Genomic DNA, 27,957 nt, shown 5'->3' on the forward strand with positions numbered 1-27,957 from the left:
ACCAAATAAGACACACATAGAATAATTAAACCAATTACACTTAAACCATTAATGCCAATTAAATAATTAAAACACTAACAAGTAATTCCAATCAAATAACTAAACCAATTACACTTAAACCATTAATGCCAATTAAATAATTAAAACACTAACAAGTAATTCCAATCAAATAACTAAACCAGTTACACTTAAACCATTAATGCCAATTAAATAATTAAAACACTAACAAGTAATTCCAATCAAATAACTAAAAAATAAATATCATTTAAATAAATTAAATCACCACAAAAGAAAATAATTAAGCACCTAATAAAAAAAAATAATGACACATAATCAAATAAAATGCACTTAAATAATAAATTAAATACCATTAAATACCAGGAATATCCTTTTTAAAATTAGGGGTATTACATGATTTGTTGATGAGACTAGAATATTAAAGAGTTATACTGAGAATGTTTTAGAATTCATTATAATATATTATAATCTTATGAGAAGAGGAAATATATAAATAGATGATAGTATGATAATTTGTAAAGATTGTTAGAGCATAAGCGAGAAGAACAAGAATATGAAATGTTTTGCAGGAACTACGATCTGTTACTTTATTATTATCTCTACAATTCAAATACGTAGAGCTTTTCACTTTTAAAAAAAACTTAAAATTTTCTCTCAACCTTTATGTCTTCAATCCCACTTTCACACAATCCTATCGCAACATAATTTTCTATTTTTCTTGATTAACATTTAAATTAAATTTTAACTATAAATCCATAGAAATCATTGTAAATACAGAGAATTTACTTTGAGATATATTTAAAAATTGAAAGTAAATTGATTGAAAAAAGATAAATAAAAAAATTCAATTTTCAAATGATCGAGTATTTATGTTTTTATTTTTATGTCTTTTTATTGAATTTAGGAAAGCAAAACATGCGTAGCAAATCTAGTTATAAAAATAAGGGTCAATTACTTTCACACTGACACTCTCTAAATGTCTTATTAATATTTAAAAAAAAAATTAGACATTTTTGTAACAATGACACTCCTATCAGATTTTGAGTCCAAATAAAGCTTAAAAAGGGATAAAATGCCTACATTTCCCTTCAATATTTTATTCATATTTGATTTAAAATATCAAACCCATTAAATGACAAAAATGCCCGGAGGAAAAAACAATATTAACCTATCTAACTATACTTTCTCTCTCTAACCTCCCAATCTCCTCCATCACCACACCCTCTCTCAATCTGAAAATCTTACACAAGCACCATCTCTCTTTTATTAAATCCATTTCCAACCATTTGGTCAAAATGGCTTATCAAGGTTTTTTTGCACCAAAAAAATTAGTAACGGGTTTTTTGCACCAAAAAAAATAATAGGATTTTTTTTTGCCCATTTTGTATAGAGTAGGGGTGTTTCTTACACTTTACCCTAATTATATTATACTTTGAGTCTTTTTGGCACTAGTATTTCTATTAGGTAATTAAAAGATCATTTTTGTTTCGAAAATTAGAAAAGTGATTTGAAGCTGACGAAAACACCCTCATACTTCAATTAGGAAGAGCCTTTACTAGCAAATTTGTTGGCATAATAACAGACAAACAAGGTAAGCAACTTATGTGAACGCTTGGAATTCTCATTGTTGGCTACAATACAAATTTGGACCTTTTTCATTTTTATCATGGACAGAAATGACAATTAATAATATTCAGGAATAAAAAGAACAAATAAATCATATATCGAAATAAGAAATAAATAATTATATATGTATTTATGCGTTTGTTTGTGTATTACATGAAAACATGTACATACATGTGTTTGAACAATATGCCACAGTATTTCCTTTTAAATATGCATACAAAAGAGAAACAGTTGGGTTTGTTTCGTTTTTGGTTTTTGTTTTTTTATTTTATTTGTTATTGCTTATAATAGATAATTTTGTCAGTTTAGTTGCTGAGAAAATTAGAAGGATTAAAAAAAAAATTAGAAGATACAGTTTTGTTTTTCTTCTGAAATTATTTAGTATTTATAATATATATATATATATTTTGGATATAAAGGGCGATTAAGAGGACATAGTATGCGCACGTGCGCACGCACACACATATATATATAATATTGCAAGTTTATTTGTTTTTTGTTTGTTTTTTCTTTTTCTTTTTTTTTTTTATTTTTATCAAAGAGTATACCATTAAAATAATTTTTAAAAAGAATAAAATGATAGCTTCATCATTTAAATTGGTCAATTCACAGGTCAAACAATAATAAGGTCAAATTCACCTTGAGTCGTGGTAGGGGTATGATGAACTTGATTCTGGGTGTACCCCATGCTTTTTGGGGTATTTTGAAGGCAATGGTGAAGCCTGATCTTTGATCAACGATTGAATTTTCAGTTATTTTCGGCTGCATGTGGGACCTATCGATGACTGGATTTGAGAATTGGAAACGTAGTTCCTTTCTTCTTGCTATGGGACTCAGAATGAGAGAAGGGAGGCACAAATGGGGTACTGATACATCACAATCATCGTAATACCCTTTGTAGGGCCCAAACAATCACCCAGCCCAAACAATCTCCCACTTGGTAGCAAAAATTATTTCAGACATCCTAATTTCCTAAATAAAATGGCTCGGGCACGAGAAAATATTAGGTGCGCTGGATACACCGTGCATTGTGTCCATTTGAGCCGTCTGTATATTGCATGTGACAACGCGTGTTCATTACCGATAATTGGGATGCGCTTGGTGCATGGTGTGCTGAGCATACCCAATATTTTCACCTCGGGCAACCCAAACAATCTCTCTCCTCGTAGTCATTTTACGAATCAGTTCGAGATTTCACGAATTTATCTTTTTTCAAATAATCCAATATTATTATTTTTAACAATGACTTAATAGATGAATTTTCAACCATAAGTAAGACTTAAAAGTTAGTAGGTCACTTAGAGTTAAATTTTAGTAGGTGTTTAGGATTAAAAGTTAATAAAACTTAAAAGAACAAAAAAATAAAGATAATAGAAATAATGTATATATATATTGTATATAAATTTGAATGGATTGAATCAGATCAATTTTTAAAGACCCCAATCTGGTTCATGGATTACGAATTTCTTATTTATTAATTCGAACAATGAGACTAAAAATTCAATCCAATCTGCACAAATCAGGTCGATTTCACATATTAATGAATCAAATGAACACCCTAACTTTTTTAATTGAATGAAAAAAAGGTAAAAATAAAATTTTGATTTTTGACTACCCATGTAAAAGTCCAAAAATGAGAAAAAATGGATTTATTTACTACCCATGTAAAAGCTCAAAAAAGAGAAAAAGACAAAACCATCCATCCCCGTCACATCAAATCTCAGATACAAGAATCAAGCAAACGATTTTTCAGTTGCGGACGTGGCACACCACCGGAATAAAAGGCAACGCAAGAAATATAGAGAGAGACAGAGAGAGAGAGAGAGAAGCTAGAGAGAGAAAGTCAGGTGCTGGTTGTGGACGCACGCCAATCCTCCTCCTCCTCGCCACGACAAACATCTCCGAATTCCCACCATTTTCAAGAACATTGCAATCACAAACCCTAATCATCAACAACGTCATAATCTATCTGAATCGAATGGCTTGGAGTTATTCTTCAATTTTTATTCTTGGAGCTCAATAAACGACCGAGCCCAGATTTCGTCCACAACGCCCACATTTTGACAAATGTAAGTAATGGCAATCCGCGTTTTCCTAATACGTCTTTGTTAATGGGTTTACGGTGGTTATATGACGTTTATGTATGCAAGATTTGGGAACTTGGAAGCTTGGAACATATGTATATATGAATTTCTAGGGTTTATGTAAATCTGGATAAGTGGTTTGGAGCTGTTCTAGAGTTGTACATTGATTGGCTGAGTCTGTATATGTGGTGTTCTGAGGTGTGGTTTTGTGGAATTTTGAATTTCTAGGGCTTTCTTGACAGAGTTCATGAGCTGGGAATTTGATCTATAAATAATGGGGTAGGTGAAACAATTGGGTTTTTCAAGTTCAACTTCACATTTTTTGTGTGTGGAGTTTGGAATTCTGTTTGTTTCATGGGGCAGGAGGGTTGGACAGTGGCTTGTTCAAATGGGTTTTTGTTCTACAACTGGACTACACCTGATATTGCAACTTGAATGGCTGAACCCCAGAGGGCTAGTCTCGCGGAAAGAGACGTCGACCAGGTATCTTTCTTTCTTTTCTGCACGTGAATGTGTATTTGTATCTGTACATACAATTACAAATATGTGTATCTATGAATCATTCATTTTTAGCAGGCACTAGGAAGCGATGTTGCTAAGTTGTTGAATGACAAGGCACTGGGTTCCTTTTTAGTACACCAGTATCTCTGGACTGAGACAAATGCAGCATAGAAAGATATTTTCACCATAATGGAATTATTTTAAACTGTATTTCTTTTCTCTTTAATCTCATCAACAGGCCATTACCGTGCTCAAGAAAGGGGCACATTTGCTGAAATATGGACGCAGAGGGAAGCCAAAGTTCTGCCCATTTCGACTTTCTACTGTAAGTTGCATTCTGTTCATCTTAATAATATTTCACCTCCACATACACTATCCTTTCTTTCGCGTGTACGTATCTATATCTATATGGAACGGAGAAGGTAAAGCCTCTCCCAAAAGTTTTGCACTCTGCAATAATTACACTAATACCAATCCATGACAGAAGAAACCTCTACTGAGAACTTTTAGGATGACCATCTTCCTCTTTTTTCTTCATTCGAGAGAAATGGACAACAATTTATTAACTGTTGGTTTCGGTTCAATCATAATGCCTCTTAAAAGTGTAAATGACACTGCTTTCATGATCACAGAAAATTCCGAATGCCATATTGATCCATGCTTCAGATAAATGATCAGTAAAATTATATTTAACAAATCCATTATGGGAGGTTTCCAAGTTTGAAGCCTTGAACAAAATGGGCAACATGTGAAAATAATAAAGCACAACTTTTTTATTGTTTAAAAAGCAAGTCAAGAAAACCGGGAAGATCCTAAGTACATGTGAAGTACAAGAGTATGACACTTATTAATGTATGAGAATGCACATGCCCACCAAGAACTCTATGAAAGACTCTAAAATAAAATGGGAGGACTCAGACAGCACAAAAAATGGAAAAGTTAAGTGTTCAGCTTATGACTCTTGAACTTGTGGATAGGAAACTGAACTTCCCAAAACCTCACTTATTTCTCTCCCTCTAAATGTCCCATATCAAGCATAATGATGCGACCTCCTAAGCCTTTCTCACCATCCTAAGCTGAGTCTTCGTATATTGGCCGAGTCCTATTGACTCGGTTGAATCTTAGTCCGGTGCTCGCGGATATATCGATGGGCGTTAGAATCACCTCAGACTCAGCTAAGTCCCTTGTGACTAGCTAGAGTTTCGTCCGAGTCTATTCTAAGTTCCTGACGCTAGGCCACATTTGATGGTTTGTAAGGTGGGAAGCATGACTGCAGTTTCAGTAACATTACGTGATGACTGTTGCACCACGACAACATTGCGTCAGGGACTTAGAACCATGACCTCAACAGAGTAATAATTCCCTACCAGCTTCTTCTTCTTCATTTTTTTTATTCTCTTCAATTAAATTTGCATTCCCTTTCTTCTATCAAATCCTCATTTTTTTCCCTTCATAGTTCTCTCATTTTTTTATTTTTTATTTTTCTTCTTCTACTCTTCTTCATTTTCTCTCCCCCCCCCCCTCCTTTAAAATTTTCTTCTTCTTGCACTCGTGTACATAACACACCCCACCCCCCAAAAAAAAAATCAATTCTTGGCTTCGCCCCTGCTCCCAAGGTACTCTAATCATTACTAACAGCAGGTTTTACAACTATTAGCTATCCTGCATGCGGTAATTGGTCATTGGTTACTCTATATTTTCTGTTCCCAATTCTCTTACATAAACCTTTACTTTCAACTTCCTACTTGCATAACCACTTTCCCATCAAAGCTTAACTAAGAGGCCCCAACTTTTTTATACTCAATACTCCCTTCAAACACATTCATACTAACCAAATACACCCTTTAAGATATCATTCTGAAGCTTATTAAGTCTCTTTGTTACTGACACAAGGATTGTAAAGAATTATGGAAATAGGTTTTAGTGAGAGTACTTTTAATGGGCAAATGTTTATTTCGATTCAATAAGTACTGCTGCTTCCACCCGGCTAGACTCTTTCTGAAAACCATTCTAAAACAACTTCCCACATAGAGTGCAAGAGAAGCCCCAACTATATGCCTTGGGTAAGAATCCAACTGTGGACCCTATCTTTTTGCCAAGGCTTCAACTTCCAATATGTTCCAAATCATTCTACCTTACTTATCAAAAAAAAAAAAATGTTCCATATCATTCTACCTTACCAATCATTATACATTCACTCTTGCCCCAATTAATCCTTAGGCCAGATACAGCTTTACTATGGAACCTATGAGAGCTCACAGGAATGCAAGCACAAGCATAAAAAAAATTATGGAAATTGGTTTAGTTTTAAGGAAGGGCCTTTAGAGTCAAGTTCTTAGATTGTGTTGACTCTGTCGAGTATATTTTATGCTTCCTTTAGTTTAATTTTGCTTTTGACTTAAATTTTATTTAAGCTATATTTAGCTTTTTTAGTCAAGGGCCATTTAGTAGCCTCCCTTGCTCAAGTATTCAATCCTAGCAACCTAAAACTACAAAGGGTCAAAGTTACTATCAAGGTTTGCAGTTTTCAGAGCAGTAATAATAAGACTAAGAGGATACCTCATTTCTTTTTGTCGTGGCATACAACCTATGTGAGAGGAGGATTGTGTTAGTGAGCCAGGTTAGACAAGTAGAAAATTTGTGGAGCTGTTTGAATTTTGTTGTCACTTATCACTATATTATGTCAGAATACTATGGAAGATGCCCCATTCAAGATTCATTGAGACTTGGTTAGGTAGCCTCTTTTAAGGCCCAAGAGAAATGTGTTGATGAAGATGAGTTTGTGGCTCGAGCTGAAGATACCTCCATACATGGCCAGGAAGGTCTAAGAGGGGTGCTCAAGTGAAATCTTCTAGCAATATTTCTCAATACGATGTTTCAGATCCTCATTCTGCTTGGACTCTACTGCAAAATTTAATATTGAGGTGAGAATACATAGAGATTCTTGAGGAGGTCAATAGGCTTCATTGTGAAAATTTTGAGAATCTAGAGGATTGATCTTCAACATTCAACCATAGTATGCACAATCAGTTGTTCAAGCTATTTCCGTTTCCGTCTATTTGGTCAGCAATCCGTTACAGAAGCTGACCTTTGACACATCATGAAGATACTACACACTTTGAAGCAAGCAAATGTAAATATTAAGTTGCTTGAAGTGATCTTGGAGGTAGGAAAGACAGAGAGGAAAAGGAAATGTCAACAATCCATTACATAAGTTGCTTATAGTCTATAGATCACTTACATCTCAAACCTTCACACCCACTCTAACTCTGAATCTATCCATTGTTCAAGTCATCTTGTCTCACCCATTAATTCATTGTATTTATTTAGTAGGATGACAAGTGTCAACATTCTTTATATGGTCTATTTTGATGATGAGCTAGTGAAGCTGAAATCACGTCCAGGGCCTACTTTGTTTTTGGCATTCCTAGTGGAGAATTGTTCATAATTTAGTTTCATATTCAATCATGACCAAAAAAAAAAAAAAAAAAAAAAAAAAAGAAAAAAAAATTTAAAATTGAAGTTTAGCTGATCAAGTCTGGTCAGTTTACATGTCCCACATTTCTTCTGGTTTGAGCTTGACCAGGCCATGAAAACTCGTTTTCTTAAGCATGTAATCCTAGGTCTAAAAAGTATCTTGCTCCTTAAAGTATTTACTATTCCTGCTAGAATTCCCCAAAAAAAAATATCTGTCAATTTTTTCTTTTCTGCCTTTCATTTACTCAGGTTCTTCTGATTATGTTTCAGGATGAGTCTATGTTGATATGGTACTACGGCAAAGAAGAGAAACATCTTGAACTACGTCATGTTTCAAGGATAATTCCTGGACAGCGTACTGTAAGTTTGACTAACTGTTTCACTTCCTTTTATAGAAGATGTTCATGCAAATTGGGTGATCTCTTTTCCCCCACCATTTTCTTGAGTTCTTCCGGTGGGAGAGGAACAAGTGAAAGTACAGGCTGAGGGCCTATACTTCTTTGCAGTACCAGATAAAATGTGTGTACTCATGATATAAATCCTTCTCATACTTATGTTTCTCTTCGATTTTTAATTTAAAAGTGAACTACAGGTATCTTCTCACTTTCTTTTTTTCCCTTTCGAAATGGATGTCCTGAGACAGTTTCCACTCTTCTACATCTCACTTAGATTACATGTATACAAACATATATATATATATATATATATATATATATATAGGACTGTTCACTTGCTCACTGGTGTGCAAGGAATTTATGCACGAATTAAATCTTAACCGTTGGATATAAAAGAATAAACTATCTTTTTAACTGCCCAATGGAATCTAACGGTTAAAACTTGAGGTGTGCATACATTTTCCTGCGCACCAGGGAGCAAGTGAACAATTTTGTATATCCCCCCTGAACTATCACCCATTTGCAAATAACCCCCTGAGCTAACGGAAATACGCACTTAAGAACATGGTGTCAAACAGCCATTAACGGGAATTTGAAATTACAGTTTTGCCCATTATGTAAGCAATGCCGTTTCAAAGCTTATTACATTTGACAATGCTGATGTGGCTAATGTAATATCAAAGCCCAATAAAAAATCAACACCTCACCTTAGATCTCAGATGGTACAGGAACTGGTTGAATTAGCAGCGAGGGCAGAAGACCTCATATGGGTTTTCGGAGGCAATTCTGACCAGTAGAGCTGGTAGATTCTGTTGTCATTAGTCCGCCTCAAGGGCCAAAAGACATAATTGCAACTTATGAGCTTTGAAGCTCAAATGGGTTTTAATAATTTTTTTCTAGAGATGTATGTGCCATGGAATTCATTGCCAACAACTAACAGTTTCTATTCCAACAAAAAAAATACTCACGAAGAAGATAAGATTTTATACGTGTCCTACGATTTTCTCTGCTGCTCTTTGCATCCAAAGAAGAAGACTTGTAGTCTTGTAGATTTTTACATTTTCTCTCTACATACATTACTCCATCACATATATCTTTCCCTGTTTTTTTCTTTCCCCTTTCTGAGCCCAATATGTGTATGGTGTATAGGTATTTTTTGTCGGATTAGTGTGAGAATGGCATGGTTAACTAGAAAAGAAAGTGGGCTACTCATGAATCTGGTTTTGTATTCGAATCAATTGGGTGAGTTGTATGAGTTGTCAATTTCTGTTTAAATTGGGCATTGATTCATATTTGGTTGCTAGTTGCTTCTGAGGTGTTTTCTGAACAGTTTTTCCTTTAATTCCAAATTAGGGTATTCTTTATTGGAGAGGTACATTTTATTGAAAGAGAGAGAATAAGGTAATTGAAATACAAGATACTGACTTTGAGTTTTGGTACAGTGGAACCTCCTGCACTTCCCACAATGGCCTAATCAATTGTAAATTGCAGAAATTGGCAACCCAAGCACTTTCCAGTTAGGGTTGGATTGAGAGAGAGAGACAGAGAGTAGTTAGGGTTCACAAATAGCTGAATCGCAGAAATGGAGATAGAGAAATTCATTAGGTTTTGTTCTTTCCTATCGAAGGTGGGAGGAGGGATGTGGGGTTAAAAACAGGTTAAACCATTAGAATGCAATTTTTTTTTTAAAAAAAATGGGTTGGTCATGTGACTTGCAGAGGGTGATTTACCGTTATTGCATCAATGGAAGATTAATGGCATGGGGGAATTGTGGATAGCTTAAAGCTTTAGCTATTGCCTTTGGCGTTTTGTGTATTATTCTGGGAGCGCTCCCCTCTTGAGCGTCTTTTATGATGGATTCTTACTTGTCCAAAGAAAAATGGCGAGGGAGATTTTGTAAAAAAGAAGATAATTTAGGGGGTTAACTGTCTAACTAGTAGTTCAAGGGGGTTTCTTGAGAGAGTGAGAATAGTTCCGCGGGGGGCGGGGGGAGGGGTGGGTGTGGTCTTATGCAATTGTCCCCCTGAACTTTTCAAACTCCTTATTATGAGAGTTGCCTTCCTATATTCAAACTCCTTGCACACACTATTCTTTCAAAATTTGGATCACAACCTATGTGGCACTTTGGATTAATTATGTAAAATGGAAACTTCTAAAGGAAGCTGATAGGATTGTATTTAACCTGCACCAAGGCCTTAGCAGGTCTATAGCTTGGCCATTGGAGTGTTATTGAGGGGGTTTTCACCAATCTTGCTATACCAAGGTGTACAGGGTTTGGTTTGATTCATTTAAAGGGTCAAACAAAAGCTAAAACAAACTGATAGAAGTTCAGAAACTGAACTAATCTGAACCATATAAGAATGGTTTAGATTGACTTGGTTTTACATATTAAGCTTACCTAAAAATATAGGTCAACAGTAATTACACCTAGCCCAGAATCAAGCCTTACGCGGTCCAAAACACCAAACACACACACACAACACATTTATAACTAGTCCGATACCAAAAGGTCCTTGCCCTGATTTGATGCGTGCAAGCATATGGTAACTAATGTTGCCACTTAATTAATGCGTGCAAGCATATTGTTTTTCATGCAATCCTTGGTATGATTGTTTGTTCTCCCGCCTAAAATTATTAAAATAAAGATGAAAATTTAAGCATCTGATTAATATGAAAGTAGTTTTTTTTTCCCTTCTTTTCAGGCAATATTCCAGCGGTATCCTCGGCCTGAGAAGGAATATCAGTCGTTCTCTCTCATATACAATGATAGGTCTTTGGATTTGGTGAGTGTTTCATTGGTGTTTGTCTTTTATAGCTCAAAATTCTTGCTTCAATATGAATTCCACAAGAACATGTTAAAACACATCAAGAAGTTTGTTTCCTTTATTTGTTTATTGGACTTTATTTTTGTGCAAATCAACATATCTGTACGTTCAATTACAGAGGATTAAATTTTCACAATTGTGAATATTGTAGCACTTCCTTTTTGACATAACTACCTATCTCTGGACAGATATGTAAAGATAAAGATGAAGCTGAGGTTTGGTTTGTTGGTCTAAAGGCATTGATTTCACGTAGTAGCTACCACAAGTTGGGAAGTCAATCGACTTACAGTATATCATCAGATAGTCCACAAACTCGCAAAATCTCTTCTTTGGTTGCAACCCTTGTAAGTAGCTGTATCTTTTTCCCTCCATCCCAAAATATTTCCTTTTCAGGATGTCCTAAAATAATTGTCCCATTTGAAAAGTCAATTATAAAGACTTCTAGCTTATCAAGATTGTCTTAGATTTTGAAAAATTCTTCAAGTAATCAAGTAACTCTAAACACTTCTAGAGGGTTAGTTTTGGAATTTCTAAAGTTGGAGTCCCCAAAAGGGAAATTTATTCTGTGGCGGAGGTAGTATTTCTTATGTAGTTTTTGAATTTAGGATGATCCATTTAGCACTTTTAGTAATTTTTTTTTTTTTCTTTTTCTTTATACTTATATACTTCAGGATCAAGGAGATACTCAACGAACAGAGATCCTTCATCACAGTAGTTTGGGGAAGGCATTCTCTGACATAATTTCAGTTACTGCAGCAGCCAAAAGTAACACTGGAGTTGAATCATTAACCAATTCCCTCAGTTCCTCATCATCGGCAGTTTTTGACAACTCAAATGGTCGAAGTTCTGCAGCTGAGACATATCGAGTTAGCTTATCTAGCGCTGTTAGTTCATCAAGCCAGGGCTCTTTTCGTGAAGATTTGGATGCCTTAGGTGATGTTTTCATTTGGGGAGAAGGCATTGGTGAAGGGGTTCTGGGTGGTGGTGTTCATAGAGTTGGTAGCTCATCTGGCACCAAGATAGATACTGTTTTGCCTAAGGTATTGGAGTCAACAGTTGTGCTTGATGTTCTTAATATTGCTTGTGGAGGTAGGCATGCTGCATTAGTTACCAAACAAGGGGAAATATTTAGTTGGGGGGAGGAATCAGGGGGTAGGCTTGGGCATGGAGTAGAAGAGGATGTTTCCTATCCGAAGCTTATTGACACTCTTAGTGGTGTGAACATTGAACTTATAGCATGTGGGGAATATCACACCTGTGCTGTTACACTTTCTGGAGATCTTTATACATGGGGTGATGGTAGTCATAACGCTGGTTTGCTTGGGCATGGAAGTGAATCCAGTCATTGGATTCCTAAGAGAGTAACTGGCCTCATGGAGGGTATGCATGTATCATTTATCTCTTGTGGACCTTGGCATACAGCTGTTGTAACATCCACAGGCCAGTTATTTACATTTGGAGATGGAACTTTCGGGGCCCTAGGACATGGAGATCATAGTAGCACCAGTATTCCAAGAGAGGTGGGAATGCTGAAAGGACTACGGACAGTGAGGGTTGCTTGTGGTGTTTGGCATACTGCTGCAGTTGTTGAAACGATGATTGAATCTTCTAGCTCTGGACCTTCTGATGACTCTTCATCTGGAAAGCTGTTCACCTGGGGGGATGGCGATAAAGGCCAACTTGGACATGGTGATACAGAACCTAGATTAGTCCCCAAGTGCGTAGTTGCGTTGGTTGATACAAGTGTGAGTCAGGTAGCATGTGGGAATAGCCTAACTATTGCTCTTTCAAACTCAGGACGAGTATACACAATGGGGAGTACTGTTCATGGACAGTTGGGGAATCCTGTAGCTAGTGGAAGGATTCCCACTTGCATTGAAGGTAAAATTGCTAACAGTTTTGTAGAAGAGATTGCCTGTGGTTCCTATCATGTTGCAGTTTTGACTTCAAAAACAGAGGTTTATACTTGGGGAAAAGGTAGAAATGGGCAACTAGGCCATGGAGATTGCGAAGACCACAATACACCTACCCTTGTTAATTTTTTGAAAGATAAGCAAGTAAAAAGTGTAGTGTGTGGTTCCAATTTTACTGCTGTTACATGTATACATAAATGGTTATCTAGTGTTGATAATTCTGTGTGCTCGGGTTGTCATAATCCATTTAATTTCAGAAGAAAACGTCATAACTGTTACAACTGCGGGCTTGTCTTTTGCAAAGCATGCAGCAGTAGAAAATCCCTAAAAGCTTCCCTGGCTCCAAGTATGAACAAGCCATATCGTGTCTGTGATGATTGTTTTACAAAGCTAAAGAAGGCCACAGGATCTGGTTCTGTTGCGCGAATTCCTACAGTCAAAAGTGTAAATATACTTCAGAAGTCCAATGAGGTGGTAGAAAAAGAGACTAGAAGTCCTCAATTACAAGGACAGTTTTGCAGACTCTCATCTGCTAACTCATTCATTTTGGCTGAAGGCAGAAATTCAAAGGGCCAAATGAAAGCAAAACTAAATGGCAGCCATGTATTCCCCCTTCTGAATGGAGGTATTAAGAGGGGAAGCATTGCTACGTCAAAAGCATCAACTTCTATAGTTGGAGCTTCAAAGAATTTCTTTTCAGCTTCTGTTCCTGGTTCTAGAATAGTTTCTCGTGCAACATCTCCTCTTTCAGGAAAATCGAGTTCATCTCAGTCTATACCACTAACATCATCAGTGACTGTTCTTACATCTGGAGTGATTCTTGATGATTCAAAGCATAAAAACGGAAGTCTAAGCCAAGAAGTCCTCAATTTAAGGGCACAGGTAAGCCTTTCTGAGGATGCAGAAGTTTCACTTCCTTCAGTCACATTTGCATACATCTATGAATTTTTTTCTTTATGTTTATTGGCTGTCTCTTGCAAAGGCATGATTGGTATACGTTTTGCAATGCTTCAAAGCATCGGGATACATTCAGTTGTGACTTCATGCCTTTTACCTTGTCCCTTGTGGGAGCATGCCCTTTTCTCCATTGAAAAAGTCAATGTGAGGGTGGAAGATATGTAAATAAATTCATTATCAAACACTTAAAAGTTTCTTGAATGCGTTGTTCAATTCTTAAGAAACTTGAAGTTCCCATGAAGACTCGGGATTTTCAACCAAGTTTTGGTAACATATTGATTCCTAAATCTCAGTACCTCCTGAACAATCTAATCTCCTCATATTGTACATTACAGTTCTGTAGCAGCCTTGAAACTTGATTCATTGGAATATTCCCTTGAGATTATTTGAAACTTGTTTATCCTGTAACTGACTGTCATAAATCATTGACCAAACTGGAAACTTAACACAAGAATCTCGAACATTCAAAGCTAATAGTACCAAATCTTAAATCTTCAATTTTTTTGTTTGTTATTCTCTCTTTTTCTTTTTCTACTTTTTATTGTCTTCTCCTTTTCTACTAACAAGAACCTTATCAACTTCCAAGAGCTTCATGCTTTCATTTTTCATTGTTTTTCTTATATTTTCTTAACAATAAGTGAAACTTCTGCATAAATAATTTGCAACTTTGCATTATTAGGAGTAGCACCATTTCAATTATATTCAGTACAGGAGTTTGGAGTTCGTTGAGGAGTTCAGACATTCATGGTAAAAAATGAGAAAATATCTTGAGAACCAATTACACCCTCGTAATATAAAACTTGACAAAAAGTGTAGAAGTGTGCATCTATTAACATTTAAGACAAGCTAGGGAAATTTTTCTTGTGTTTTGATATTATATGGCTCCCATTTTCGGATTTCATAGAGACTTCATAGTCCATTCTAGCATGTCCCAGGCTCAATTTGGATCCCATGGAAACACTTTTCTTCTTCTCTTTTTTCCTTGTTGGGATACAGATTCTACGTTTTTTTATCTTATCAGATTCCAAACTCCTGATAGAAAAATCATTTGCTATTTTATTGAAAGGGAGTAAAGATAGACACAGATCCAAACAATGCATTAAGAAAACCAAGCCCCCAAAAGAAAAAGAAAAAAGAATAAAAGAAACAATGCTATAAGCCACTATAGTTTGTCAAAATTTTACAACGGAGTCACTCATATTCAGCCTACGAATATGAGAAATTGGCTCAAAGTTATATGATTGCATTTTAGAGAAAGGTGTTAACACATATATCTGAATGTTCGTACAATTTGATAAACATATAATTTACATTCCATCACCTATGCACTTATATTTCTTTGTTCTCGTCAGTTAACACCATTCATTATAATGTATTCTGTGCAGTAATTATACAGTCCATAACATGAGATGACATGGTATTACATTTACAGGGCCCAAAATATTATCAATATTGCACCTTTAGGAATTGACTTTGAGCCAATTCTTCATTTACAAGGCCCAAAATTACTTTCAACAATGGAACCTTCATAATGGAAGACTTGACTTTGAGCCAATATCTTATTTTGATAAAAGCTCCAACCAAAAGCATACGTTTAACTGGACTAAATATTATATGCAATTTTGACATTTGAACACACTCTTATATTTTTTAAAGTAACCCTATGTTAGTCAATGACTTGGTTACTTTTCAAGAAGAGTTCACTTCTCCATAAGAACCGAACCATACATTTCTCAAGTTAGAACTGATCTTCATTCAGAAAATAAAATAACTGTAAACTTAGAAGTACTAGTTATTAAGTACAAATTAGTTCCATAAATTAGTTCTTACCTGTGACTGAGAGAGCAGAGAAAGAAAAATAACGAGAACTGGAGCTGTTGGAGTAATGGAGGGCTGCTATGCCAAAAACAGGACATGAGGGCTGGTCCACAGAAATAGGAGTAATGACAAACTGCCAAGGCGAAAGCAAGAGGTGAGAGATGAAAGGAACTTAGATGGTTCCATTGGACAAAGACTAGTTGGAATTCACAATGTTTTTGCTTGAAACATTGAAAAAATCCTTAATCCTATTCAAGATTAATGCAACACCTAGGAATATAGTGTAAATCAACATATCGTTGTTTGATTTACCAATAAATCAGTGTGTTTGTGTGTGAGTGTGTATTTATTTCAAAAAGACAACTGAGGCCTGTTGATTTGATGTATTGAGCATTGACCATTATATTAACCTGAATTGACAAGATTACCACCATCAGGAGTTCCATCGCCTCTTCCTCTAATTTATTCCTCTAAATTGTCATTGAACTCTTTGGTGCGTCTACTCTCTATACGTATAGTGGATCTGTTTTGCCCGAGCGGGATGGTTATGACAGAAAACACTTCACTTTCTTCAACTATGAGCAGTTGGCTGTAATGATAATATGGTAGTGATGATATGGTGGTTGTTATGGTAAATGGAGGTCTGGGTTCTGTGACAACTGAGATGACGAGTTACAATGGGTGCAGACGTATTCAAGTGGTTGTAAGAACGGTAATAGTGGTTGGGATTTGATGATGTTCTGTGGGTGGGTTTAATTGAAACATTATTATTTGGATATTTGCTTTTTGTCGCTGATGGCGTACTGATGGACGTGAGTAACCGCATGCTAGTATTTCAGGATTCTGAAATTTTGATTTTTCTGATCACTGCTTTCAATTTTTAAATTGAGGAGTTAGGATATGGAGTTTAAGGAATTCTCATATGTACAGAACAAGTCACACCAATGGTAATTACCACCATCATGAGTTCTGTCACCCTTGGTCCATTGCCACCACCTCACCACCGTACATCGAATCCAACCCATCTTCACTACATGCAGACGCTACCATCAAAATCCTATCACAACAATCATTACCAAATATATATATATATAAATTTATGTCTTCTCTTTCAATTTTACAGCTCATTCTCCTTCCAAGTCAATTGTCTACTCTCTCTAAAATTTTGATTTCTCTTATTACACTTCTATTTCAATGGTGATCATGGGTAATAAAATAAGTTGATGTTTCAGTGGGTGGTCAGTGGGTGATGGCAGCAATATTTATGTGCATGGTTATTGGTTAAGATGGCTCATTTATAATGGGGTTTATTGGATGATGAGGTGGTGGATATGGAAGTTGTTGGCTATTGCGGAGGTGATGGTTTGTAATTGATAGTGGTATGCTGTCTTTCAAGTAATAAAGTTTGTCAATCATCAATTGTGCAATGGTTAAGATTATTGTTATATTTTTCCCTAATTGATTTTAAAGGTTCCAATGTAGAAACAAGTGCCAAATCACGGGACTTAAGTTGAAATTGATCTTTATAATTTTAAATTGCATCTCAAAGCTAATAAACATCCCAGCACTCCTATTAATTCTTGTTGAATAATTCCACTTCCAATTGTGACTAAAGTTGTGCTTAAAATCCAAGTGAAAAACCACGGTCGACTGCTCTCATAGTTTAAGATTGTTGTTCAAGATGAAGTTACCTGTTTGATAGTTGGATCAAAGTGCTATTGTGCTGTAGTTCTTTCAAGAAGCAACTCATGAAATGAGTATTCTGGATCAGCATTTCATGTACTTCAACAACCAATTTCCATGACACTTCACCCAATACTGTAAGCTTTATGAGGATCTCTTACACAACACAACCGAAAGCACAAACAAAGTAATTTCCAAACTGTTTAGGGGCTATTGCTTGGCATGATAAAAGAAGTTTGGGTTATCAAATTACTCATCAAAAAAAAAAAAAAGGGTTATCAAACATAAAAAGCCAGTTCAAAGTAAGAATAGCCACTTTAAGCGGATAAGGCGGAGGTAAGGTCTGTAACTAGCCACTCCTTCGGCTCCCTGGATTGGTAGCACCAGCATTGGCTACTGGTCTTTATGACCAAACAAGTGGCTTTAATAGATGGAATCCATGTACAATGAATATAATACTACTTTTTCCCTGTTACTATTATTGGATTGAACTGGTACAACCTTGCTGAGTAGAAATTGGCATTAAAAAAATTTGTAGGTTGAAAATCTTACTAGCAAATCGCAACTTCTTGAAGATGAACTGGAGAGAACATCAAGACAATTGAAAGAGGCCACTGCATTAGCAGCAGATGAAGCTGAAAAATGCAGAGCTGCGAAGGAAGTAATTAGATCTCTAACTTCACAGGTAAGACTTCTCTATTTTCAGGAAATTCTTTACTCAAGTGTTTTCTAGCATTTGATTTGTTTTTATTTGTCTGCAAACGTGAAGGGTTCAATTTTTTGCTCACCCAGTGCCATCTTGTTTGAAAGAATTATTCCTGAAACGATTTTCATTGTAAAGGTTAAACTTTTGGGGCATGGAATTTAGGAGCACAGAACCTCCGCTAAGAGAACAGCTAGGATAAGCAGCCTCCAAAGCTGATGATGCATGAACACCTACATGCAGCCTTTTTGTCTGCTTGATACAGGATACAGATATACTAGAGCTACATATTTATATATTTAACGAATTCTTAAATATCCTCACACACTTCTGGCACCGGTTGTATTATCTTTTTCTTTCAAGAAGGGAGGGTCATTGCCCTAACATGATTTAGAATGCTTCCAGCATTCTTCTGTTCTCTTCTTTTCCAGAAGAATTGCCTCCTGTTATTTATATTTTCTATTTCACCCTCTCTCTGAAACTAGGAAGAGTATATCATCGTTGGTGTTATCCCACCCTGGCTTCTAATCCATCAATCTCTTTGATTGGTTATTGCCTTATCTGTCCCCCATTTCCCACAAATTTCTAATGTGGACTTAACATTAAAAATGAAAGGGAAAAAATAAACCCTGCCTATCAAAATTTACTCAGTCTCTTTCATGCAAGTAGTTTTCTGAATAATCCAATGTGGCCAAATAGAAGGGAGGTTGAACTGATAAAAATAAACTTGATTATATTTCTTACCAAAAAAAAATAGAGGCTTTTTGGTCCAGTCAGAAATGAGGACTTTTCTATTGTGTTCCTAATAGGAAGTATGGTAAATTACACCGACTCCCCTCGAGGTTTGTCCTAATTACACATGGTGGTCGAAAATGGCCTTAATTACATCGCTCTCCCCTCAGGTTTGGCCCATGTGCCATTCTGTCAAGTAGCCGTTAAAATTGTACAAACATATTTATGTAATGACTGAAATGCCCTTTACTTGTATAAAAGGACCACAATAGCCCTAGAAAGTACTGTAAAATAAAAAATAAAAAATACCTAGAACATATCTCTCTCTAAACCCACTCTTGGGTATAATCCAAACGCACCACCACAACCTCCCCCAATTATATAAGAAGATTATATATATTTGTGTATGACACGTGGAATGTATTCCATCTCTGGTGGTAAACCACATCTGGTTCACACACCAAAAAAATTGATCCCAGGTAAAATCACGACCACTGATCTGTTGTATTCGTACCAAGACTGCAAACAATTTTGGTATTTTATAGTTAATTGACATATGCCAGAAAAATTAGAGCCACAGTCACCATTTCAAGAAGAAAGGATCAAAAATTGTAAACAGTATCTTTATATAATACCACAATCTCCCTCGCCTATATAAGCAGATTCTATATATGTATATGTGTGTGTGTGTGTATATGTATATATATAACTAAAAAGAAGAAGAATTTGACATCAACAGAGGCTTGGGGATTCTGCAAGCAAGGGGCACCGATTGATCCCTTCCAGCGACGGCCATCAATCTCTGCGCAACATATCAATCTCAGGCTTGAATTGACAAATTTCTCTGTAACGAGCCCCAACTTTGCCTCGTGTGGTCTCTGTCCAATTTTCTCTACCACAACCAATGATGATGGATCCGAGGCAAGGTTTGGCATTAATTCGTAGTGTCTTGCGGACGAGGAGGTGGTGGTGGCAGTGAAGGTTTGAGGTGAGGAGTTTGAGGGTTGTTTGAGACGGCGGAGCCGAGGCAAGGTTGGCGATATCATAGGGTATTATAGTTTTTGAGTAAGAATTAATTTTTTTTTCGATGGAGATGATGAGAAAAGAACAGGGGCAATTGACCGACAGTAATCACATTGAAGCATTTTTGAATGCTAAGTGAAAATTGTGGTAGTTTTTCCTTTTCAAATTGATTTCATCTGCGTATTTAGGTAGTTTTTCCTTTTTGAATTGATTTCATGCGAGTGTTCTGTTAGTTCATAACCACGAACAATTATAACAAAATTTCCTGGCAATAACAGTTATTTTAATGGATTGTGGGTCAATTTGTTTGTTTGTTAGCTTGCAGTTGAAAACAAAAATATGGAGGCTGTGGTGGGTGGAGAGAGGGAGGAGTGAAGTAGGGTGGTGATGGAGGTGGAGGAGTGGAGATAGAGGGTAGGTGGCGTGCAGTTGAGAGAGAGGGTGGGTTGTGTGAATTAATATTATTACAGGAGTGTTAAGTCCTTTCGCTTGTATTTTTTTTTATTTATTAAAATTGCATTATTTTATAAAGGGCAAATATGACATTTAATAATAAAAAAAATTGACACCGTAAGCTGACTAACATCATTTAGGGAGGTTAGTGTAATTAAGGGCATTTTTCGACCACTGAGTCTAATTAGGGCAAACCTCAGGGGGTGTGACTGTAATTTTCCCTATGAAGTAGGAACTTGTTACTCTGTCTGTGTGTAGACATGAGAGACAGAGAGAGCAAATTACTTCTATTGTACGAATTTTTATTGTTGCACAAGTTGTGAACTTAATGTAGAATCCACACTTCAAGCCCACTCCTCCCATGCATGAAATGCATCCCAAATATCAAATTATCATGTTATTGGCTACCAGTAGCCAAGTTACTCCTACTGTAACAATTGTATTACTGCAAAACTTATGAACTTCATGTAGAACTCGCTTCACCAAGCCACCTCTCCAGCGCATGTCATGCGTGGCAAATATCATATTTTAGCCATCTTGGTCAAAAGACTCAAAATTCCACATTTCTTTCATCATTTATGAATAATAAGTTTAAAATGCAGTTGGTTTCATTATTGATCACCTTGATTTTTGCATGCATGATGAGCATAGGAGGGATGGATAATCCAATGGTTTTGATACATATGGAATTCTTGCCAATTTAGTAGGAAAGCTTCCAGTGGATGTGTTTTAAAATTCACAATATTGTTGCCATATCAAGCTCTATGTCTTTCATATCATTGTTGTACTTTCTATATCGTCAATATTATTGAGTTTTATTGTGAGGATTCTAGTTATGGCTTTCCAAAGGAACATTACATATACATTGGATGCTGGTATTGTAGTTTAAGTTGTTATTGCACCACAAATCAACCAATTGCTATAGTAAAAAATTAAATTGAATCTCTTGATTCTATGATATATAATGAAGATGGATAAACTTAAAAGGGAAAAATAAGTGAATTCAGGTTAAATTGAAAGGGCGCTGTGGGACGTCTTTATATCTTGTGGCAGACTCATAGATGCTCCAGCATAACTTGTGGGTTGTGGCATACATAGATGTTCTAAAAGGATATGTCTTTCACTTCCTGAGAAAAATGAAGCCAAAGCTACTTCTTTCTCATACTGAGACGACAGACAGAATACATCTTTTGGTAAGTGGGCATACCTTGTGTGTCTACTTAACTTGGTGGAATGGTACAACAAGAGTTGGTCAATTTGCCGAAGTCTCTGAGAGTCAATAGATTCAAGAGAAAATGGGAAATAAATATGCATTTCGTCTAGACCAACCACCCTACTCAACAAAGTTTTCTTTCAACTACTGGTGTTCAGTTACATCAATCTTGTTTCGTCGATCCACTCTATCTTTGATATAAATTTAGTCAAAATATATACTATCATAGCTTTTGTTACTATCTCAACCCATGTTCGTTTCAATCTTTCCCTTCGCTTAAAATTACCCTCAAAATATATACTGTCATAGCTTTTGTTACTATCTCAAACTCTCTTATTTTATCTTTAATTGGTGCTACTTCAGTCGTTTCGTGAAAGTATTCATTTTTAATTTTACTATTTCTTGTCTTGCCACACATCTATCTTAATATTCACATTTCAGACGTAATTTTATGAAAATGTCGTTTCTTAGTCGCCCAACGTTCTCTCTCATGAAGTATGACTGATCTAATAGTTACTTATTAGAATTTACCTTTCAATATTTGACAAGACCAACAAATATATATATATATATATATATATATATATATATATATATATATATATATTTGCATGTGAAAGAGTTGCACACGGGATTCATGTATAGAAAAATGCTTCGTCCATCTCCAAAGTGAATTAAATTATACCGTTGATGTGATCAGGTTCCTGGGTAAGCTAATATGAAGCAGACTGAACATATGATGCTGGTGACATTGCATTCCTATACTAGGAAAATGCTGTTTTCTGTATTTTCCATATGAGTGGAACATTCATTTTGAGTTGCTGTCCCTTCATCTGATCGGTTAGACGGTTACATAATCATAAAAATCTGTTTGATCTAGGTTATTGTGTTGTCACTGGAAGAGACAATCAATAATCTAGCATCCATGATGGAACTATGTAGAGTGATTTTTTTTTTTTCTTAATGATTTAAAGGAAAATATATCATGTTGCGGGATTGTGTAGACCAGATGTTTTCAATTGTCTGATCCATTGACCTGTGAAGATGCAATGATGTCAATTCATTCCATCTGTAAAGACAATTTTATCTTGATGTATGCCAATGTATATATATTTTTCTCTCCATTATGCTCTATCTAGGACCATCATTTCAGTCTAACCACACCTAGCCATGTCTTTTCCTTGGTATCAAAACCAAGCCAATTCTTGTCTCCTCATCACCAGGTCACCCTACCTCAAGCATCAGAATCCACATAAAAAAATCAGAATGTCCAAGAACAGTGATTGAAAATAATGCTATGGTCCTTTGTGAAATCTCAAACTAAAATTAATTATAAGGACGTGTTTAGAATTATATGTTAACCATACAAATGCTTTGGAAAAAATATTCAAGTGGTTGTGATTATCAACTGTTAACCACCGTCTACTCCAAAAACTTAAGTTGTTAGAGAGGGTGTAACTTTAATAATTAAATTCTTCAACACGCCCCCTCATGTGGGGCCTTCTTTTTGGTCCACACGTGTTTCAATTTTAATTATCAATGAGGTTTGAACTCGAGACCTTTGGCTATAATGCCATGTTAACCACCGTCTACTCCAAAAGCTTGAGCTCTTAGAGAGGGTGTAACTTTTAACATTTAAATCCTTCAACATTAACTAAGTAACATATTTTCAACGTAATCCCTCTCCAGACCCAGCAATGACAGGAGTCTCGTGTACTGGCCTAGCCCTTAATATATAATTGATTTAAGAGGTCTCATAGCACATGGCATTTCTCCTCGTACCATGTCTGCTCATCTTCATCATTTTGAAGATAGTCTCGAATCATATTCATGCGCTGTTACTATAGGCAATCTATAGATTTTGCAGAAACTATATTCACGAATTATGTGCTATTACCAAGGGTTGTAGACTTGTAGCCCAGTGGTATCGCTTCTACCCCTTGAAGTTTTTAAAGTGGAAGGTTGAGGGTTCAACTCAACTCCCATAGGAGGAAAAGCGAGTGGGTTTGTTATTTGGCAGGATAAAATTAAAAAAAAATCATGTACCATAAAAAATCACAGAATTCCCATCTGGTGATGATAAGCTCACATTCCCACGGTAAGCACTGAGGTAATAGAACTTCTGGATTTCCTAACATAATTGTTACCATTTATTGAATCCTGACATGGCAGCAAGTGTATTGCTGACGAATTAAAAAGAAAAACAACGAACAATCGCAAAGCATAAATCCATTAATCAAGTTTCCCTCTTTTTTCTCAACATTGTTTATTTACATATTACTTTTGGTGGGGGAGGGGTGCTGCTTCTCACTTGTGTTGTTTAATGTTTTGGCAGTTAAAGGATATGGCTGCCAAAGTGCCAGATGGGCATATTGCCAGCAGGAAATTAGATTCTCTTGTTGGACACGCATCGAGTAATCCAAATCTGCCTCCTAATGAAAGTAACTTGACATGCCTAGAGCCTTCAAAGAGCTTGTCCATTGACAATCCAACTAATTCATTTCCATCAAACGGAAAAAAGGCTCAAGCAGACAAGGCAGAAAGGGTTGTACAAGATGAACCGGGCGTGTACATAACTCTTTCCTCCTTCCCTGGGGGCGGCAATGAGCTCAAACGAGTTCGCTTCAGGTACTGATTTATTGCCATCTTTTGTAACCATGGGTCAGCAGCAATATACACAACACAACTGAATATCTAAGCAACATTCTTTTTTCCCAGCTTCAATCTACATTATTGGCATCCTTTCTCATATCCTTGCACTGCCTTCAGCCAGAAGCTGGTTAATTGTCATTGCTGTAATCAGTAATTCTATGCTCATTGTGAAACTAATCCAGTCCATTCTATCACATGATTTTCAATTGGTTCTGCTTCTAATTCTTCATAAATTCATTCTTTTCTAGTCTTATTGGTTTCTCTCTTGCCTGTCAATGTCATCATGTCCACTGTAGTCGTTAAAAGTCCAGCATATATATTGAACTCAAATTTTGGTGGATTTCTTTGCATAGAACTCCGATTGTCTCAGTTTAAGGATAGAATTTTATTTTCAATCAGATACCAATTCTTGAGATATGTATGACTAGCAGATTGTTTCAAATAAACTGTCTTCCTTCCATTTATGAATATCCTATATTCTAGCAAATATAATAGAAAATAATTAATTATTGGATAGGTTTTCATAAGTGATTTCTTTTTGGGTTGGTGTGCTTAGTGATTGTTACTTTGATATTCCCAAAACCATTAACATCTGCTACCTGGACAGATTGCCTTTGAACACTATCCCTTCTTCTTTCCTTGCAATATTCTATTTTCCTGAAAGAATAGTAAGTCCATTCCTAGTATCTTCTTTTGGGTATATGAGTGAAAAGAATAACAAGTCAATTCTTCTGGCAATTTGTAGTTCTCCCGTAGAGGATATCTCTTAGTGAGGGATATCGGAGATCTGATTCTCACTAGAGATGTAAGGAGTCCTTATGATGCTTGCCATAACCTTCTAGACCTTTTGGCTCACTCGTATTTCTCCGGATTAAAGGCTGCCTAAAATTCTTGTACTCAGAGTCACAAATAAGGCTGAGATATGGTCTCATGTTGCCGCTTTCTCCAGCCTTCGGTTCCCCTTACTCATAAAGGGTCTTTATTTTTTCTCCTTTTTGTTGGAACTTCATGAAGAACACCTATTCCATCTCTCCCTCGTTTCGAACAAAAAATTGGGCTGCACATCAAAGCCATTGGATTTGGTAGTTCTCCATTGACTTCCCTCTTTACACCTTTGCATATGTGTTCCTAAATGGGTGTTAACCTCTAGATGGGAAGGAGACGGCCTCCCACTCTCTTATGCTAGGAGGTAATAAATGAAGTTCCTTCTGAAATGTTGTAGCCACAAAGAGTGTAAAGAATATAAGATGCATGCTGCATAAAGCAGTTTGAGCTGAAGCTATTTTTAAGGAAGCCTTCTATGTCATAGCTTCATTAACAGTAGAAATACAATAGAGAAGGAAAATGAGAGAATTGTGTAAAGGCTTGAATGAGATTAATCACTCATTCATAGCTTTAGTATTTATAGATAAAAAGAGCGCATGCTCATATTACAAAGAAAATTAAATCAAATCACAACATATTCTATGGCATATTCTGTAGCATAATCAAATCTCTGCTAATATAGTAAGTCGTTCCATAAATCGTGGCTATCATATTTGCTAACATTCCCCCTTAAGTTGGTGCGTGGACATCTGAGACACCCAACTTGGACAACGCATCTTCAAACACGGTCTTATTAGCACCCTTCTTTAGAATCTACAAGTTGCAGAGTGCAAATCTGACTAGATTAAAAATGTCGATTGACAAACCAAAAATGTCTCCTCAGACCATTTAATTTTTTTTTTTTTTTTTTTGAGATAGGTAAAGAAAATATATATATATTAACAAAGGCGCTCAAAGGGGAGCGAACCCTTGACAAACCAAAAATATCTCCTCAGATCGTAAACAACCAATCACGTCTCCTCAGACCGTAAACAAACAGCAATGTCTTCTCAGACCATTTTCCTTCATACACATGTTTAAAACATGTAGATGGAAGAATCAACAATGTCTCCTCAGACCATTCCCCTTCATACATATGTTTAAACAATGTAGATGAAAGAATCAACAATGTCTCCTCAGACCATAAAAAGAAACAACTATGTCTCCTCAGACCATTTCTGAATAGGGCCAATAGGCGGTGTCAAACTCGCAACACCCTCATTGAGGTCGGATCACCCTGCTTACCCGACACCTCCTGGATGGGCGATCTCACCTTAGACCATTCCCGAATGGGTGGTGCCAAACTCGCAATGCTCTCATTGCAGTCGGACCACCCTGGCTCTGATACCAAGGAGAAATACAATATAGAAGGAAAATGAAAGAATTGTGTAAAGTCTTGAATGAGATTAATCACTCATTCACAGCTCTAGTATTTATGGATAAAAAGAGTGCATGCTCATATTACAAGAAAGGAAATTAAATCAAATCACAGCATATTCTATAGCATAATCAAATCTTTACTAATACGGTAAGTCATTCCATAAATCGAGGTTATCATATCTGCTAACATTAACCATGTCCCTATCAATCGTGCAAATGCTTCTCCTCAACCTGAATTATACACTACCTATTTGATCAGTTGCCACTAAAAGAGAAAGAGATAAAAAAAATTCTATAAAATTATTAGAATATACTAGTATATGATTATGTAGCTTAAATTGTTGAATTGATTAATTTTATTTTTTGAAAATTTGGTGTTTTTCTACAGTCGGAGGCGTTTCACCGAGGAACAAGCAGAGAAGTGGTGGGCTGAAAATGGGGATAAAGTCTGTGAGCGGCATAATGTACGAACTTCAGAGTAGTATCCAGCTGTAACTATCAGGGATAAAGTCTGCAGAGGCAGCTTAATAGATGAACTTCAGAGTAATATTCAGCTGGTACCCCATGGACAAAAGAGAGCCTGACAACTCTTTTTTATGACCCTCTCCTCTAACTGAAACTGTAAATGTTTTTTATTTTCTTGTTTTTTCCCCTCACTCAGTGGAGTATCAAGGATCCTGGGTCAGACATTCACAGGTAGATTAAGATGCAAGGAAAGTAAGAAGGTAGGAAAGAATGTAAAAAACGATCAAGTGACAACACAATTTTGATGAATGTAAGCAGTAGCTAATGTAAGTTTGTGCAGCTTTATTTTCATTCTTGAGAAAAGTTGACAAAGTTTTAGATTTTCAGCTTTGGCGCTTTTCCTTACATTTTACCTTTCCTTTTGTCTAAACGAAGTTCACGAATGTAACCAAGTTCGAACTGTTTTCTGCCACGTGTCCTAAAGATTTTGTAGTGGAATGGGATTTGTGGGTCCTAAAGCTTTGGGGTATGCATGATTAAAATGGGAAAGTCTTGAATATGAATCCTGCGCTCCAATATTCTGCACTGAAACATAATCAATGCCTTCACTCAATCTTCCTGTTGTTAAGGGCAGGATTGTGTTTCGGGGTAGCAATGGTGCCATTATGCTTCTTGGAGTGTTTTCAGCAGCTCATGCACGAAGTCTGCTAGTCATTGAAGCTTTGGTGTTGTGACAAGATTCTTTTAAGGGTAGCTATCCTCTCAATCGTTGAAGCTTTAAGTCCATCAGTAGACCAGGGATGGTTTTAGATTGTTGGAATGACCACTAAGTTTGAGTCTCGTTCCTTTGATTTTGTGTATAGAAATGCAAATACTTTAACAACTCTAAGTCCATCAGTAGACCAGGGTTGGTTTTAGATAGAGTCCATCCCTGATTCCTTCCCTCTATTGTTTTGGCAGTTGGTTTGGATTGTAACTTTCTGATAATTAATAATAGTATTTTTCTTTGCCTGAGATAAAAAATTGTTCCTGTAACTTTCTGATAATTAATAATAGTATTTTTCTTTGCCTGAGATAAAAAATTGTTCCGAGATAATTATTTTTTTTTTTTTGTTTGTTTTTGGAACCAAAATCTTAATCATTGGTGGTATAAAGACACGGACATAACCAATTTA

At 36.0% G+C, this 27,957-nt stretch overlaps 1 protein-coding gene across 2 annotated transcripts; it reads left to right on the top strand.

Annotated features, from left to right (window-relative positions):
* The first annotated feature begins 3,412 nt into the window (after positions 1-3,412).
* LOC132294866 (PH, RCC1 and FYVE domains-containing protein 1-like) lies at positions 3,413-27,530 on the top strand. Of its 2 annotated transcripts, XM_059792874.1 has the most exons (10): positions 3,413-3,713; positions 3,957-4,211; positions 4,468-4,554; positions 7,977-8,066; positions 10,804-10,884; positions 11,115-11,270; positions 11,598-13,721; positions 17,836-17,982; positions 23,757-24,049; positions 26,706-27,530. In XM_059792874.1, exons 2-10 carry the CDS (start codon positions 4,164-4,166, stop codon positions 26,797-26,799), a joined length of 3,120 nt encoding a protein of 1,039 aa, XP_059648857.1. In that variant the 5' UTR covers positions 3,413-3,713; positions 3,957-4,163; the 3' UTR covers positions 26,800-27,530. The 2 variants fall into 2 exon arrangements, with proteins under 2 accessions (XP_059648857.1, XP_059648858.1); XM_059792875.1 differs by lacking the exon at positions 23,757-24,049 and having other exon boundaries at positions 3,413-4,211.
* Positions 27,531-27,957: the final 427 nt, after the last annotated feature.

Source organism: Cornus florida, unplaced genomic scaffold (assembly GCF_030987335.1).
Source record: "Cornus florida cultivar Cherokee Brave unplaced genomic scaffold, ASM3098733v1 CherokeeBrave_3.0.0_Hap2_Chr02, whole genome shotgun sequence".
Lineage (NCBI taxonomy): Eukaryota > Viridiplantae > Streptophyta > Magnoliopsida > Cornales > Cornaceae > Cornus > Cornus florida.

Bases quoted from the DNA above. Each gene is read 5' to 3' on its own strand.
- LOC132294866 (XM_059792874.1), top strand. From the start codon at position 4,164: ATGGCTGAACCCCAGAGGGCTAGTCTCGCGGAAAGAGACGTCGACCAG. The intron at 4,555-7,976 runs GTAAGTTGCATT...ATTATGTTTCAG, and splicing joins GCCCATTTCGACTTTCTACT to GATGAGTCTATGTTGATATG. The intron at 10,885-11,114 runs GTGAGTGTTTCA...ATCTCTGGACAG, and splicing joins ATGATAGGTCTTTGGATTTG to ATATGTAAAGATAAAGATGA.